The following is a 13,576-nucleotide window of genomic DNA, read 5'->3' on the forward strand; positions in this document are numbered from 1 at the left end:
GAGGGGGGGGTGACGGGGTGTGTGACGGGGGAGGGGAAAATGTGACAGGGGGCGGAGCGAGGGCATGAAAGGGGGTGGGGTGGGGTGTGAAAGAGGGTGGGGCGGGGTGTATGGTGGGGGCGGGGCATGTGTCCTCCTTTTTGGGGGACAAAATATGGTAACCCTAGATATAACTGGTTATCCGCTAAGCATTAGCTGGTTATATCACGCTAACCGGAAATATTCAGTGGGAGATAACCGTCAATCTCTTGTTGAATATTGCCGGATAGTGGGTAAGTACCATTTAATTGGCCAGGAGCTGTTCCTGACTGGTTAAATGTTTTAAATATCGGGGGATATGTAAACATTAGAACATCACTGGGATCGTGACCCTAAGAGAACTATAGAAAATGAAGAAGTTATGATTACCTGAGACATTCCCATTCCTGGCACTGGGTAACCTTACTCTGGTTTTTACTGCTTGTGCCTCTGCTGTTCCTTATTTACCACAGAGCTGCAGCACACAAGAAAGATCACTCTGGCATGGGGTAGGGAGGGACTGGAGCTGGTGGGGGGAGGAAGAGTCAAGACGTCTTCAATTGCCCGTGGAAAGGAAGAGAAGCAGATTCCTAACCAGAAGAAGAGGGTCTATGACAGGGCACCTTTGGTACTGGCCAGGAATGTGAATGAGACATGAAAGGAAAAAGTCAACATTTAAGAAAGAAGTATTGAGGGGTAAGCAAAAGTGGGAAGAAAGAAGAGGAGGCCTGGATCCCCCTTCTGGACTGATTCCTGGGTTCCTTCATGGCTGCCCAGGGTCATATCTCCCCTGTAGCAAAGTTCTAAAACACCCAACCAGAGGTCCTGGGTTTTACCTGGTCAGCCGTGTCCATCACTCTTAGCAGAACCGGTTGCTGGTCTACTATTTCTTCTGAAGTGTAGATATCCTCTGTAAAGAGAGATTATCCGTTCTTACTAACGATGCTAGAGGCATCATCCAGCAGTAACCGTCTGGCACCTGCACTTGGCCGTTTCTTTCTCATTTTCAACGACTGTACTGCATTGTGTAAAGAGGTGTTGCATGACTGGCAGTTCCAGGGGCAGCTGTCCACACTATGAGGGCAGTTGTACAACTGGGCACCTCCATGTAAGTGCCCCCAGGAACCCGCAATGAGTACCCTGATTCCACAAAAGAATACTTGCACCCACTGTGGGCATTGGCACATTTACACACCACAGTTGCATCAGTCATAGACCTAGTGTAACGGTGGGCTGATAAATGCAGCGGAGATGTGGGTAACATTCTCTAAGTTAAGCATATAAATAGCCACTGCAGCCATTTCTTGCCCATTCTCCGTCCATGTATACACCTCTTGTATTTACGTGCTATGCGCTGAATTCTGTATAGGTCGCCCAAAGGTGGACACGCAAGTTTGGGTGTGGGTCACAGATCTGCATGCATACTAATTAGCTAATTAAACGATAGCAATCAATTATTACTGTTAACAAGCACTTAATTGGTAGTGTTACATGTGGATCTGCCCTACACTCTATTCTATAACCTCCGCGCCTAATTTCCAAAGTGGTTGTGGCCATAGGAGGGGCATGGGCGGATCAGAGGTATGCCTGGAAATTAGGTGCAGGGTTATGGAATACCTTTATTTCCACGCCTAAGTGCCACGAGATGGGCGTCAGCATCTACACCAGCCTTTGGCAGGCGTAAAAGCTCACGCCCAAAGTTAGGCGCTTAAAGCGTGGTAAGTTAGTACTCTGTAAAGGTCATTTTGCACAGAGCAGGGGTGGTAGTGTGTGGGAGAGGGGCAGCAACTATGGCAGTGGGAGGGGGGTAGTTTGCGGGAGGAGGTGGTGGTGCAGCGGTGGGGCAGTGGGAAGTGGTTGGGGGCAGGGGCGTAGCCAGACTTCAGCGGGAGGGGGGTCCAAAGCCTGAGGTGAGGGGGCATATTTTAGCTCCCCCTGGCACCGCTGACCCCCCGCTGCCATTGCCGACCCCCCCCCCCGCCGCTGTCACCACCACCAACAACAACAACTTTGACCCCCGCCACTGACCCTCTCGACCCCCCCCCTCCTGCCGCCAACCCTCCCCCGCTGCCGTCATCACCTACCTTTGCTGGCAGGGGACCCCAATCCCCACCAGCCGAGGTCCTCTTCTTCCCGCGCAAGGCTTCGTTCTGTTTCTGACTGTGCAGGAAGTCAGACTCACAGAAACAGAACGAAGCCTTGCGCCGGAAGAAGAGGAACTCGGCTGGGGGGATTGGGGTCCCCCGCCAGCAAAGGTAGCCCACAGCGGTGGCGGGGGAGGGTTGGTGGCAGGAGGGGGGTCGAGAGGGTCGTCGGCAGGGGGGTCCAGGGCCAAATCTACGGGGTCCCAGGCCCCCGTGGCCCTACGTAGCTACGCCACTGATTGGGGGCCCCCGACCACTGTCAATCTGTCCCTGCTCTGTGTAGAATGACCTTTATAGAGCATTAATATCACGCTGAGGCTGCGGGGGGGGGGGGGGGGGGCTGTAATGTGTGGCAGCAGGAGGCAACCGGGCAGAGGCTCTGGACCTCCTAGACTCTCTAGGCCCTCAGGCACTGCCCGGTTGCCCGAATGATCACTCAATCCGCCCCTGACACAGAGCACCTTTTACAGAATACGAGCATAGCATGGACCATCTCAGTGTCTAACTGTGGGTATCATATATTGAATTTCCCCCTTACACTCTTACACACACCAGCATTCCAAAATAATGCTTAGACAACCTAGCGGCACTTTTGCAGGTACTTGTGTACTCGTATTCTGTAAAGGGGTGAGTTAATACAGGCACTAGCCTATAGCTTAGATTGTGCTTTGGTTCTACCACATAATCGGTATAGAAATGCCCTTTATGTAGTCTCACAGTACTTGAGATGTTCTCTGCATTGTAGTTATTTTGGGATCACTGGACTAATCTGTCCACCACAGGACTATTTATAGACTCAATTTCCTTAAAAATGTGTTTCAAAAGAATTTTTAAGTGAAGAATTTGTAGAGATTGATTAGAATTATTAGGCTTTTAGCCAACCCTGAGAAAATAGCCACATCTAGCTAATCTCAGCCATAAATCAGCTCCGATTCTTAAGCAAGCCTTGCCTCTCGTCACTTATAATGAGTGCCATTATTCCAAGAGAGATTCAGTGGGGAAAGAGGCCAGAATGCAGAGCACTTAACATTCTTCTGAGTAATTAATTAGCAATACCTTTCTAGCATCTGTTACCAATTCTTTCATACACTCCTGGCAAAGTTAACAGACTTTTTTTCTTGCAAGCCTGCGACCGGAAGAGTCACTATCGCTCCACACTACATGGAGATGGATTTGGGTAGGGGAAGGGAAGGGGGGAAAGGGAAATGGGACTTGATATACCGCCTTTCTGAGGTTTTTTGCAACTACATTCAAAGCGGTTTACATATATTCAGGTACTTATTTTGTACCAGGGGCAATGGAGGGTTAAGTGACTTGCCCAGAGTCACAAGGAGCTGCAGTGGGAATCGAACCCAGTTCCCCAGAATCACAGTCCGCTGCACTAACCACTAGGCTACTCCTCCACTAGCAATGTTCCATGTAGAAGCCTGCCCTTGCAGATCAGCAATGCGGGTCACGCAGGTTTCTGTTTCTGTGAGTCTGACGTCCTGCACCTATGTGCAGGACGTCAGACTCACAGAAACAGAAGCCTGCATGGCCGCGTTGCTGATCTGCAAGGGCAGGCTTCTACATGGAATGTTGCTAGTGGAATAGCAACATTCCATGTAGAATCTCAAATAATAGCAACAGAATCTCAATAGTAGCAACATTCCATCTAGAATCTCAAATAGAGAAAGGGAACTGGGACTTGACATGCCGCCTTTCTGAGGTTTTTGCAACTACATTCAAAGCGGTTTACATATATTCAGGTACTTATTTTGTACCAAGGGCAATAGAGGGTTAAGTGACTTACCCAGAGTCACAAGGAGCTGCAGTGGGAATTGAACCCAGTTCCACAAGATCAAAGTCCACTGCACTAACCACTAGGCTACTCCTAGTGGATGGATGTATTTTTATTTATTTATGGCATTTGTATCCCACATTATCCCACCTCTTTGCAGGCTCAATGTGGCTTACAATTCGTCATGGATACTGGAAATAGCAGTGAAGATACATTTGGTTTACAGAGGGTTTTGTGTTACATGGTGGTGAAATACATGAAGGTGTTAAGGCAGAAAGACATTATAAGACAGTCTGGAAGTAGGGTGCTGCTGTCTCATTTCCTCTCTCCTCTCCCGCCTCCACTGCTGCTGCCCCCCTCAACCCCCCCCCCCCCACACCAGACCACCACCACCACCACCACCTGACATAGAGAACTGGGTGCACAAGTTTTCTGTGGCAGTCAGGGGCAGATTCTGTGACAAGAATTAGAAAAGTCTGCGACACATTGGAAACATTTTCTCTTTCATATTCCGTTCTTCAAACCTTGCTTGTCTGCATCATTTCTTTGTATCCAGTGAGGGAACAGAATCTCATCCAGTGTCCTGCAGGTGGCAGAGGGGGAGGACATGGTCCAGAGCAGCGCTGGTCCAGATTGTTGACAGGAACAACCATCACCAGGGGGAACGGGAGAGTGGGGAGGGTGGCTCGTAAGAGGATCTTCCACATCAGGAGAGGGGCAGTGACCCCCCACCCCCCACATAGACTACACTGAGGGGGGAAAGGGCAGAAAATCTTCAACATCAAACTGTAGACCACAGCTTCCTAAACCTGTCCTGGGGGAACCCCAGCCAGTCAGGTTTTTCTGGATACCCACACGAGAGAAATATGCGTGCAGTGGAAGTAGTGCATGCAAATCAGTTTCATGAATATTCATTGCAGGAATCCTGAAAACCGGACTGGCTGGGAAACACTGCTGTAGGCCATTCCCTCTAGACCTATTTTCTGGGTCTTCTACTCCATCCCGTAGGTCTGTGTAGGCTTTCAGAAGACCAGCCAGTTGGTGCTGCAGACTGGCAGATGCTTCAGCTTGCTTGTCAGCCCTTTTCTTCTTTCTTGTGGAGCCGTTCAGTGTGTCCCCACATGTCCGTGACTAAACTTGCCATCTCCCCTCGAAACAAGGTATCACTCTTCATAGGAGACCCTTAGCTCTGCCAGTGGCTTCTGCTCATCCACAGCTGCATCAGCAGAGGCATCACGGTACACTCCACTCTCCTCTCTTGGTCGCACGCTTTCCTCTAGTGCCACTTACATCTTGTAGCTGGAGAATCCTTGCAAACATAGGAGCCAGCTCTGTGGGTGCCAGTGGTGCTGAGCACCCACAATATTCAGCAAGCTCCTTCATTGTGTCCGGGGGTGGGGGGAGGTGATTTATGATGTGTTTGGCACCTCCAATCATTTTGAACTACTGGTGCCTATGCTTGCAAGTCAGTTTTTTTATTCCCGGCCACTGCTGGGCAGTGTTGCAGGTGAGATGCAAATTAGTGTCCAAATTAAGCTTTCAGAGAGTTTGGGGAGTTCATCGGGCATCGCTTTCATTACGTCTTCCACTCTTCCACCAGACTTTTATTTTAGTAATAACTGGAAATAGTTGATGAGTATTAACAGCCTGGTGGCTTAGTGGCTGTGCTGTGCATGGCCATGTGCAAGGATCCAAGTTCAAATCCTGGCTCGGATTTTAATTTCTCTTTGGGCTGGAGCTGGAGCTGCCGCTGAAGCAGCACTTGACAGTCCCTGGAAGCAGGGAGTCAGAGTCATTGCTCAATGGCGACATCTAGTGGCTGGAGTTAGGGCCCATGACTGAAGGGATCTGGAAGGAGCTGTGGTGTGTGGTCTCGGATGGGGGTGGGGTGGACTGAAAGGTCTGGACTAAGTGAGCTGGGAACGGAATAAAAAAGTGGAAAAATTCCCAGGTAGCGGTGATGGAAGATCCAGTGCGCCGGTCCCCAGTGCCTGCTTCTCACTCAGCTCATAGCTGTGAAAGATTTACCAGGTCAAGTTTCAGCAGCATTTATCCAGATTAATGCCACCAGTGGCACTGTACCCGGATACGCAGATGTGCTACCCGGATAATGTTGCTGATCCTTACAGACTACTACTACTACTATTTAGCATTTCTATAGCGCTACAAGGCATACGCAGCGCTGCACAAACATAGAAGAAAGACAGTCCCTGCTCAAAGAGCTTACAATCTAATAGACAAAAAAGTAAATAAAGTAAGCAAATCAAATCAATTAATGTGAACGGGAAGGAAGAGAGGAGGGAAGGTGGAGGCGAGTGGTTACAAGTGGTTACGAGTCAAAAGCAATGTTAAAGAGGTGGGCTTTCAGTCTAGATTTAAAGGTGGCCAAGGATGGGGCAAGACGTAGGGGCTCAGGAAGTTTATTCCAGGCGTAGGGTGCAGCGAGACAGAAGGCGCGAAGTCTGGAGTTGGCAGTAGTGGAGAAGGGAACAGATAAGAAGGATTTATCCATGGAGCGGAGTGCACGGGAAGGGGTGTAGGGAAGGACGAGTGTGGAGAGATACTGGGGAGCAGCAGAGTGAGTACATTTATAGGTTAGTAGAAGAAGTTTGAACAGGACTATCCAGCTAGTGCCAGGGCAGTCCAGAGACAGAACTTGGGCAGAGCCAGAGATTATCTGGTCAGTGGAAATATTCAGTCCGCGAACCAGATAACTAATCAGATAAGATTAGGACAGCAAAAAAGCTGTCTTAACTTTAGCTGGTTTGCTCTCTGGTTAGTGGACTGAGGAGTGGCCTAGTGGTTAGGGTGGTGGACTTTGGTCCTGGGGAACTTAGGAACTGAATTCGATTCCCACTTCAGGCACAGTACAGCTCCTTGTGACTCTGGGCATGTAAGCTGCAGGTAAGCCGCATTGAGCCTGCCATGAGTGGGAAAGCGCAGGGTACAAATGTAACAAAAATAAAATAGATACTATTGGAGATTCTACATGGAATGTTGCTATTCCACTAGCAACATTCCATGTAGAAGGCTGCGCAGGCTTCTGTTTCTGTGAGTCTGACATCCTGCACGTACGTGCAGGACGTCAGACTCACAGAAGCAGAAACCTGCGCGGCCACATTGGTGATCTGCAAGGGCTGACTTCTACGTGGAATGTTGCTAGTGGAATAGCAACATTCCATGTAGAATCTCAACTAGTAGCAACAGTGGAGGAGTGGCCTAGTGGTTAGGGTGGTGGACTTTGGTCCTGAGGAACTGAGTTCAATTCCCACTTCAGGCACAGGCAGCTCCTTGTGACTCTGGGCAAGTCACTTAACCCTCCATTGCCCCATGTAAGCCGTATTGAGCCCGCCATGAGTGGGAAAGTGCAGGGTACAAATGTAACAAAAAAAATATCTCTCCTAAGCAAATGATGATGGCACTCAACTGTACGCCGAGATTCAGCTCCAGTCTGTATCTGCATTGGCTGGCATTTAAATTAAATCAGCTGACTTTCAGAAAGTACTAGTCCAGCTGGTTAAACCACAGCAGAAAACACAAATAGCACAGAGCGAAGTGGGTCAAGGGCCTCCTGGGGATTTGCCTTTCAGTCCCAGCTCTGCTTCTAGGCGTCACTTTATCTTCCTCCTGGCTCTGCCTCGGCCACTCTGTGTGACCTTGAGCAAGGACCCCTATCTGCCTGGAGCTCTAATTGGGAAAAAGAATGACCTCATCTTCCTCTCAGAAGTTCTCATTCCAAAAGCAGAGCAATCCACACTTGATGTCAGACAGTCACAAGACACTCCAGACGCTGGAAGGGGACTTGATATACTGCCTTTCTGTGGGTTTTGCAACTACATTCAAAGTGGTTCACATAGTATATACAGGTACTTATTTGTCCCTGGGGCAATGGAGGGTTAAGTGACTTTCCCAGAGTCAGAGGGAGCTGCAGTGGGAATCAAACCCAGTTCCCCAGAATCAGAGTCCGCTGAACTAACCACTAGGCTACTCCTCCACTAGCAATGTTCCATGTAGAAGCCTGCCCTTGCAGATCACCAATGCGGCTGCACAGGCTTCTGTTTCTGTGAGTCTGACTCACAGAAACAGAAGCCTGCACGGCCAAGTTGCTGATCTCCAAGGGCAGGCTTCTACATGGAACATTGCTAGTGGAAAAGCAACATTCCATGTAGAATCTCAAATAGGGAAAGGGAACTGGGACTTGACATGCCGCCTTTCTGTGGTTTTTGCAACCTACGTTCAAAGCGGTTTACATATATTCAGGTACTTATTTTGTACCAGGGGCAACGGAGGGTTAAGTGACTTTCCCAGAGTCAGAAGGAGCTGCAGTGGGAATGGAACACAGTTCCCCAGGATCAAAGTCTGCTGCACTAACCACTAGGCTACTCCTCTGACTCTGGACTCTGGTTATATCTAAGTCTAAAACTGCAAACGATCATTATTTTATCTCATAAAAGCGTGTCCTGAACTGCAGAAAAAGTCCATGTGTGATAGGCAGCGAGCTCTCGAAGTGGTGAGATTCCTCGTTTCTTTATCCAGACGCAGGACATGGTCATGGAACGTGTGCTGAAAATGGTTAGTCTTTTATTTTCCATGCGCTGTGAACCAGATGTGTTGCGAAGCATTTTTCCCACAGATGCAAAACCAGAGAACAGCAGCACATCTGGCTTATCATAAGCTAAAAGTTCTGAAGAAATTCAAATGAAACAGATGGAGACGGAAAGAACATGAGAGGGCTCCTGCTCTCAGCACGTTTCAGTTACAAAACAGACATGATGATGGGACGCAGTTTCTGTGCAGACACACTTGGCCAGTCCTGGTAAACAAACTTCACTCCCCACTGGACTGTAGGATTGTGTACTAGACACATCAGAAGAGTTTTCCTCCCAAAATCAGATCGCCTCTCGCTGTTAGAACGATCAGGGCTCATTTCTCCAGCCAGACCGCAAGGCAGGGGTGATTTTCTTAAAAGTACAGGTCAGGGCCAGCAGTGTGAGTGCTGTGAGAAAAGGAAACCCGTAGCCCCAGCTTAAAAAGGTTCCACATCGGCAACAAAAAGTTCCAGGTCAGGGGACCCATCAAATCACCAGGGTGAAAAGGAAGAAAAAAGTGTCCAGTGTCATTGGCTGGTGAACGGAAAGAAATCTGCAGAGCTCAGGGCTGTCACAGGTCAATGAAAACAGTGTCCCAGACAAGATCCAAGCAGCTGGCCATTGAAAATACCATGAGAATTTGTCCATTGAGTACTACTCAAAACATTTTCATCGTGAACTTTGACCTTTGATAAATGAAATATCTTGATACTAAATTTCATTTGAATACCATATTCCAGTGGTTCTCAAAACTTTCAGTTCACGGCACCCTTACTGTCTGAGCAATTTTTCACGGCACCCCCCTCTCCCCCGGCCACATAAGTCTCTGAACCACCCCCCCCCCCGTCACATAGGTCTCCACACACTCCCTCCACCACATAGATTTCCTTTTCCCTGCAGCCCCCTCTTCTCACTCCAGTACACTTCTCCTCCCTGAAAATTCAGCACACTTCTCCATTCCCTACAGAACCCCTCCTCCCATGTCCAGGACGCCTCTCCATTCCCTGCAGCCCCCCCTCCTCCCATAAGTCCAGCATACCTCTGCCTTCCCCAAATCCAGCATCTCTCGCTACCTTCTTTCCTGCAGGCCCAGGGTCACTGCCGCTTCCTTCTCCTTCCCCCTGCCGCTGCTGCAGTGCTTGCAGCTTACATATTCGGGCTGTCCGCAAATCACACAGGCGCTCTGGGGCCTTCCCCCTGCCGCCTGCATCCAGCCCTGTCTGATGTAACTTCCTGTTGCGAGGGCTGGACGCGGCAGAAGGAAGTCGCAGTGGCTACGTGAATCGCGGAGGCCTGAAAATGTAAGCTGCAAGCACTGCGGTGGCGGCAGGGTAAGAGGGAGGAAGTAGAAGGTTCTGGAACTTCAGGAGGGGAACGTAGGGAGCGATGCTGGATTGTGGGCGGTGGCAGGGAGGTCAGGATTTGCCACGGCACTCCTGAGAGTTCGCCGCTGCGCACAGTTTGGGACACGTGGAGGGGCATAATTGAATGAAAACGTCTATCTCCATGGGCGTTTATCTCCGAGAACGGGTCCGTGAAGGGGCGGACTGAACCGTATTTTTGAAAAAAATAGACGTCCATGTTTTATTCGACAATTTGTGAGCTGGGCGTTTTTGTTTTTCAGTGATAATGGAAAATGAAAGCGCCCAGCTCAAAAACGAATAAATCCAAGGCATTTGTTCGTGGGAGGGGCCAGGAGTCGTAGTGCACTGGTCCCCCTCACATGCCAGGACACCAACCGGGCACCCTAGGGGGCACTTTTACAAAAACAAAAAAAAAAGGTAAAAGAGCTCCCAGGTGCATAGCACCCTTCCCTTGTGTGTTGAGCCCCCCAAATCCCCCTCAAAACCCACTGCCCACAAGTCTACACCATTACTATAGCCCTAAGGGGTGAAGGGGGGCACCTACATATGGGTACAGTGGGTTTGGGGGGGGGGGGGGTTGGACGACTAAGCATTAAGCAGCACAATTGTAACAGGTAGGGGGGGGATGGGCCTGGGTCCACCTGCCTGAAGTCCACTGCACCCCCTAACAACTGCTCCAGGGACCTGCATACTGCTGCCAGGGAGGTGGGTATGACATTTGAGGGTGAAAATAAAAAGTTGTGAAACATCATGTTTTGTGGTGGGAGGGGGTTAGTGACCACTGGGGGAGTCAGGGGAGGTCATCCCCGATTCCCTCTGGGGGTTATCTGGTCATTTAGGGCACTTTTTGGGGCCTTATTCGTGAAAAAACAGGGTCCAGGAAAAGTGCCCTAAATTCTAGCTACAAACGCATACTTTTTTCCATTATCGGCGAAAGGCGCCCATCTCTCCTCGGCCGATAACCACGCCCCAGTTCCATCTTCGCCACGCCTCCGACATGCCCCTGTCAACTTTGTACGCTTCCGCGATGGAGTGCAGTTGAAAACGTCCAAAATCGGCTTTCCATTATACCGATTTATTCGTTTTTGTGAGATAAACGTCCATCTCCCGATTTGGGTCGAAATCTAGGCGTTTTTCTCTTTCAATTATAAGGTGGATTCAGACTTTTGCCATCATGACACCAGGGGCCCCTCTTACTATTCCTTTATGTGGTCCTACCACATGAACCTTATCCTACCACAACATCACAGTGGCGTAGCCAAGGGTGGGCCCAGGCCCACTCAGTAGCAGCACACCTGTGATGTGGCTGGCAGGGATCCCAAGACCCACCAGCCGAAAACTCTCAACAACTGCATACCTTGGAAATAGCAGATCTTCACCTGCAGCGATGAGCAACCGATACATGCTGTGGGTACTAGTTGCTGCTCACCGCCAATGAAAATCTACTATTTAAGAGGTATGCGGGGGGGGGGGGGGGATGTTCGAGAGACCATATGGCATGCAGGCGAGAGAGGGCGAGACCATATCACCTGTGGGACAAGGCGGAGTTCTTCTGCCCACACATCTTGGGCCCAGACCAGTGGAGGAGTGGTCTAGTGGTTAGGGTGGTGGACTTTGGTCCTGGGGAACTGAGGAACTGAGTTTGATTCCCACTTCAGGCACAGGCAGCTCCTTGTGACTCTGGGCAAGTCACTTAACCCTCCATTGCCCCATGTAAGCCGCATTGAGCCTGCCATGAGTGGGAAAGCGCAGGGTACAAATGTAACAAAAAGAAAATAGATACTATTGGAGATTCTACATGGAATGTTGCTACTATTGGAGATTCTACATGGAATGTTGCTATTCCTCTGCTGACGCAACTTCCTATTTCCGCAAGGGCGGGACAGACAGCGTGAGAGAAGGCCAGATGACGATCCTCACTTCTTTTACTTGCAGGCGCGAGGCACTGCGCCTCGCCTCTCCACGGCTTCCGAAATTTCTTTAAAGGTAGGGTGCTCAGCTGGTTGGAGGGAGCTGAGGAGGATAGGCACTGGGTTGGGGTGGGGGGTGTTGATGCGCTGAGGGGGGTGTCATCGTGCTGCACTCAGGGGGGGGGGGGGTGCAACGGCGAACCGCCCCGGGTGGCAGCCCTCCTTGCTACTCCACTGGCTGGATGGACCATCGGTCTAACCCAGTATGGCTATTCTTATGTTCATAACTAAATTAGATATGTATGCAGTAGTGCAAAACCAGGACTGGATCAGTCTGTTCAGTGGGGATGAGGTATTGCCTTTACTTCTAGTCTCCATGTAGCATCTCTTCTCTCTGTTTCTGCTACATACTAGAAGGTAGCAGATAAACGGCTCCCAGTAGAGGCAATTAATCTTTTCCTCTTTGGTCAGTGATCTTACAAGATCCCAAATTTAATCAAACACCTATTCCTTCCTGTCTTCATCTCTAACCACCAGCCATTGTAATAAAAATAATCGAATGGCTTTCAAAGCTAGTGAGTTTGCCGTCGAAATCTCTGGTGTCCTGGGTCCCCTTGGCCTTTGTCACCTTACCAAGATCCATTCGAATAGTCACTGACCATCTGGAAGCTACTAAAAACGTACCTTTTCAAACAAGCCTACACAAATGGCCCGACTTAACTATGAGTCCATCTGCGCTACCCAGATCAGACTATGATGACAGAACCTGGAATATGCTCCCCTATTTAATCCTAAGTACATCCCTATTCCTACCCCTCCCGGAAAATGTGGTGAAGGCGGTTAGCTTAGCAGAGTTTAAAAAGGGGTTGGACGGTTTCCTAAAGGACAAGTCCATAAACCGCTACTAAATGGACTTGGGAAAAATCCACAATTCCAGGAATAACATGTATAGAATGTTTGTACGTTTGGGAAGGTCGCCAGGTGCCCTTGGCCTGGATTGGCTGCTGTCGTGGACAGGATGCTGGGCTCGATGGACCCTTGGTCTTTTCCCAGTATGGCATTACTTATGTACTTATGTCCTCTACTTGGCTCACTTTTATTACATAGAGCAGTGATTTAACCTATTGTGATGTCATAGTGGCTCATTCCACCAATAAGAGCCAACCTCATTAGTGATGTCACAATGGCTTGATTGTATAGAATGTTTGTACGTTTGGGAAGCTCGCCAGGTGCCCTTGGCCTGGATTGGCCGCTGTCGTGGACAGGATGCTGGGCTCGATGGACCCTTGGTCTTTTCCCAGTATGGCATTACTTATGTACTTATGTACTTATATGCTTTCTCCCACACTATACAACACGCTAATCCCAATACACACCCTCCTCCCACTCCCCTACCTCTACCATCCTCCTCCCTTACCCACCTTACCTACCCTCATCTAAACGATCACCTCTTTATCTACTGTATTACAGCCATATCTTTTCTATGTTACTTTGTAAACCTGATATTCTATGTAAGCCGCATTGAACCTGCTAATAAGTGGGAAAACGCAGGGTATAAATGTTACAAATAAATAAATAAATTACTCAAACACCATCGACCAGGTTGTTTCCATGGGAGTTATAGTCTGCTGGTTGGAAACTGCCTACCCCGCAGCTTGACGTCACGCTTTGAGCTCTCCTAAACGCATCTTAAAGCACATGGATTTGTTGATATCGTGCAAATCACATCCCAGCTCTAATCTGAAACAGTCAAGTGTTTTCGCTTCAGCAT

The 13,576-nt window shown here is 49.3% G+C and overlaps 1 protein-coding gene across 5 annotated transcripts in view; it reads right to left on the minus strand.

The window, feature by feature from the left end:
* Positions 1 to 13,576, minus strand: part of LOC115460687 (ras-like protein family member 12) — a 71,239-nt gene that overhangs the window by 25,207 nt on the left and 32,456 nt on the right. For all 5 annotated transcript variants that reach the window (XM_030190453.1, XM_030190451.1, XM_030190452.1 and 2 more), the window contains exon 4: positions 855 to 928. In XM_030190453.1, the coding sequence (XP_030046313.1) occupies positions 855 to 928 (74 nt within the window). The remainder of the gene's footprint in view (positions 1 to 854; positions 929 to 13,576) is intronic.

This window comes from Microcaecilia unicolor, chromosome 1, assembly GCF_901765095.1.
Source record: "Microcaecilia unicolor chromosome 1, aMicUni1.1, whole genome shotgun sequence".
In the NCBI taxonomy this organism is placed as follows: Eukaryota; Metazoa; Chordata; class Amphibia; order Gymnophiona; family Siphonopidae; genus Microcaecilia; species Microcaecilia unicolor.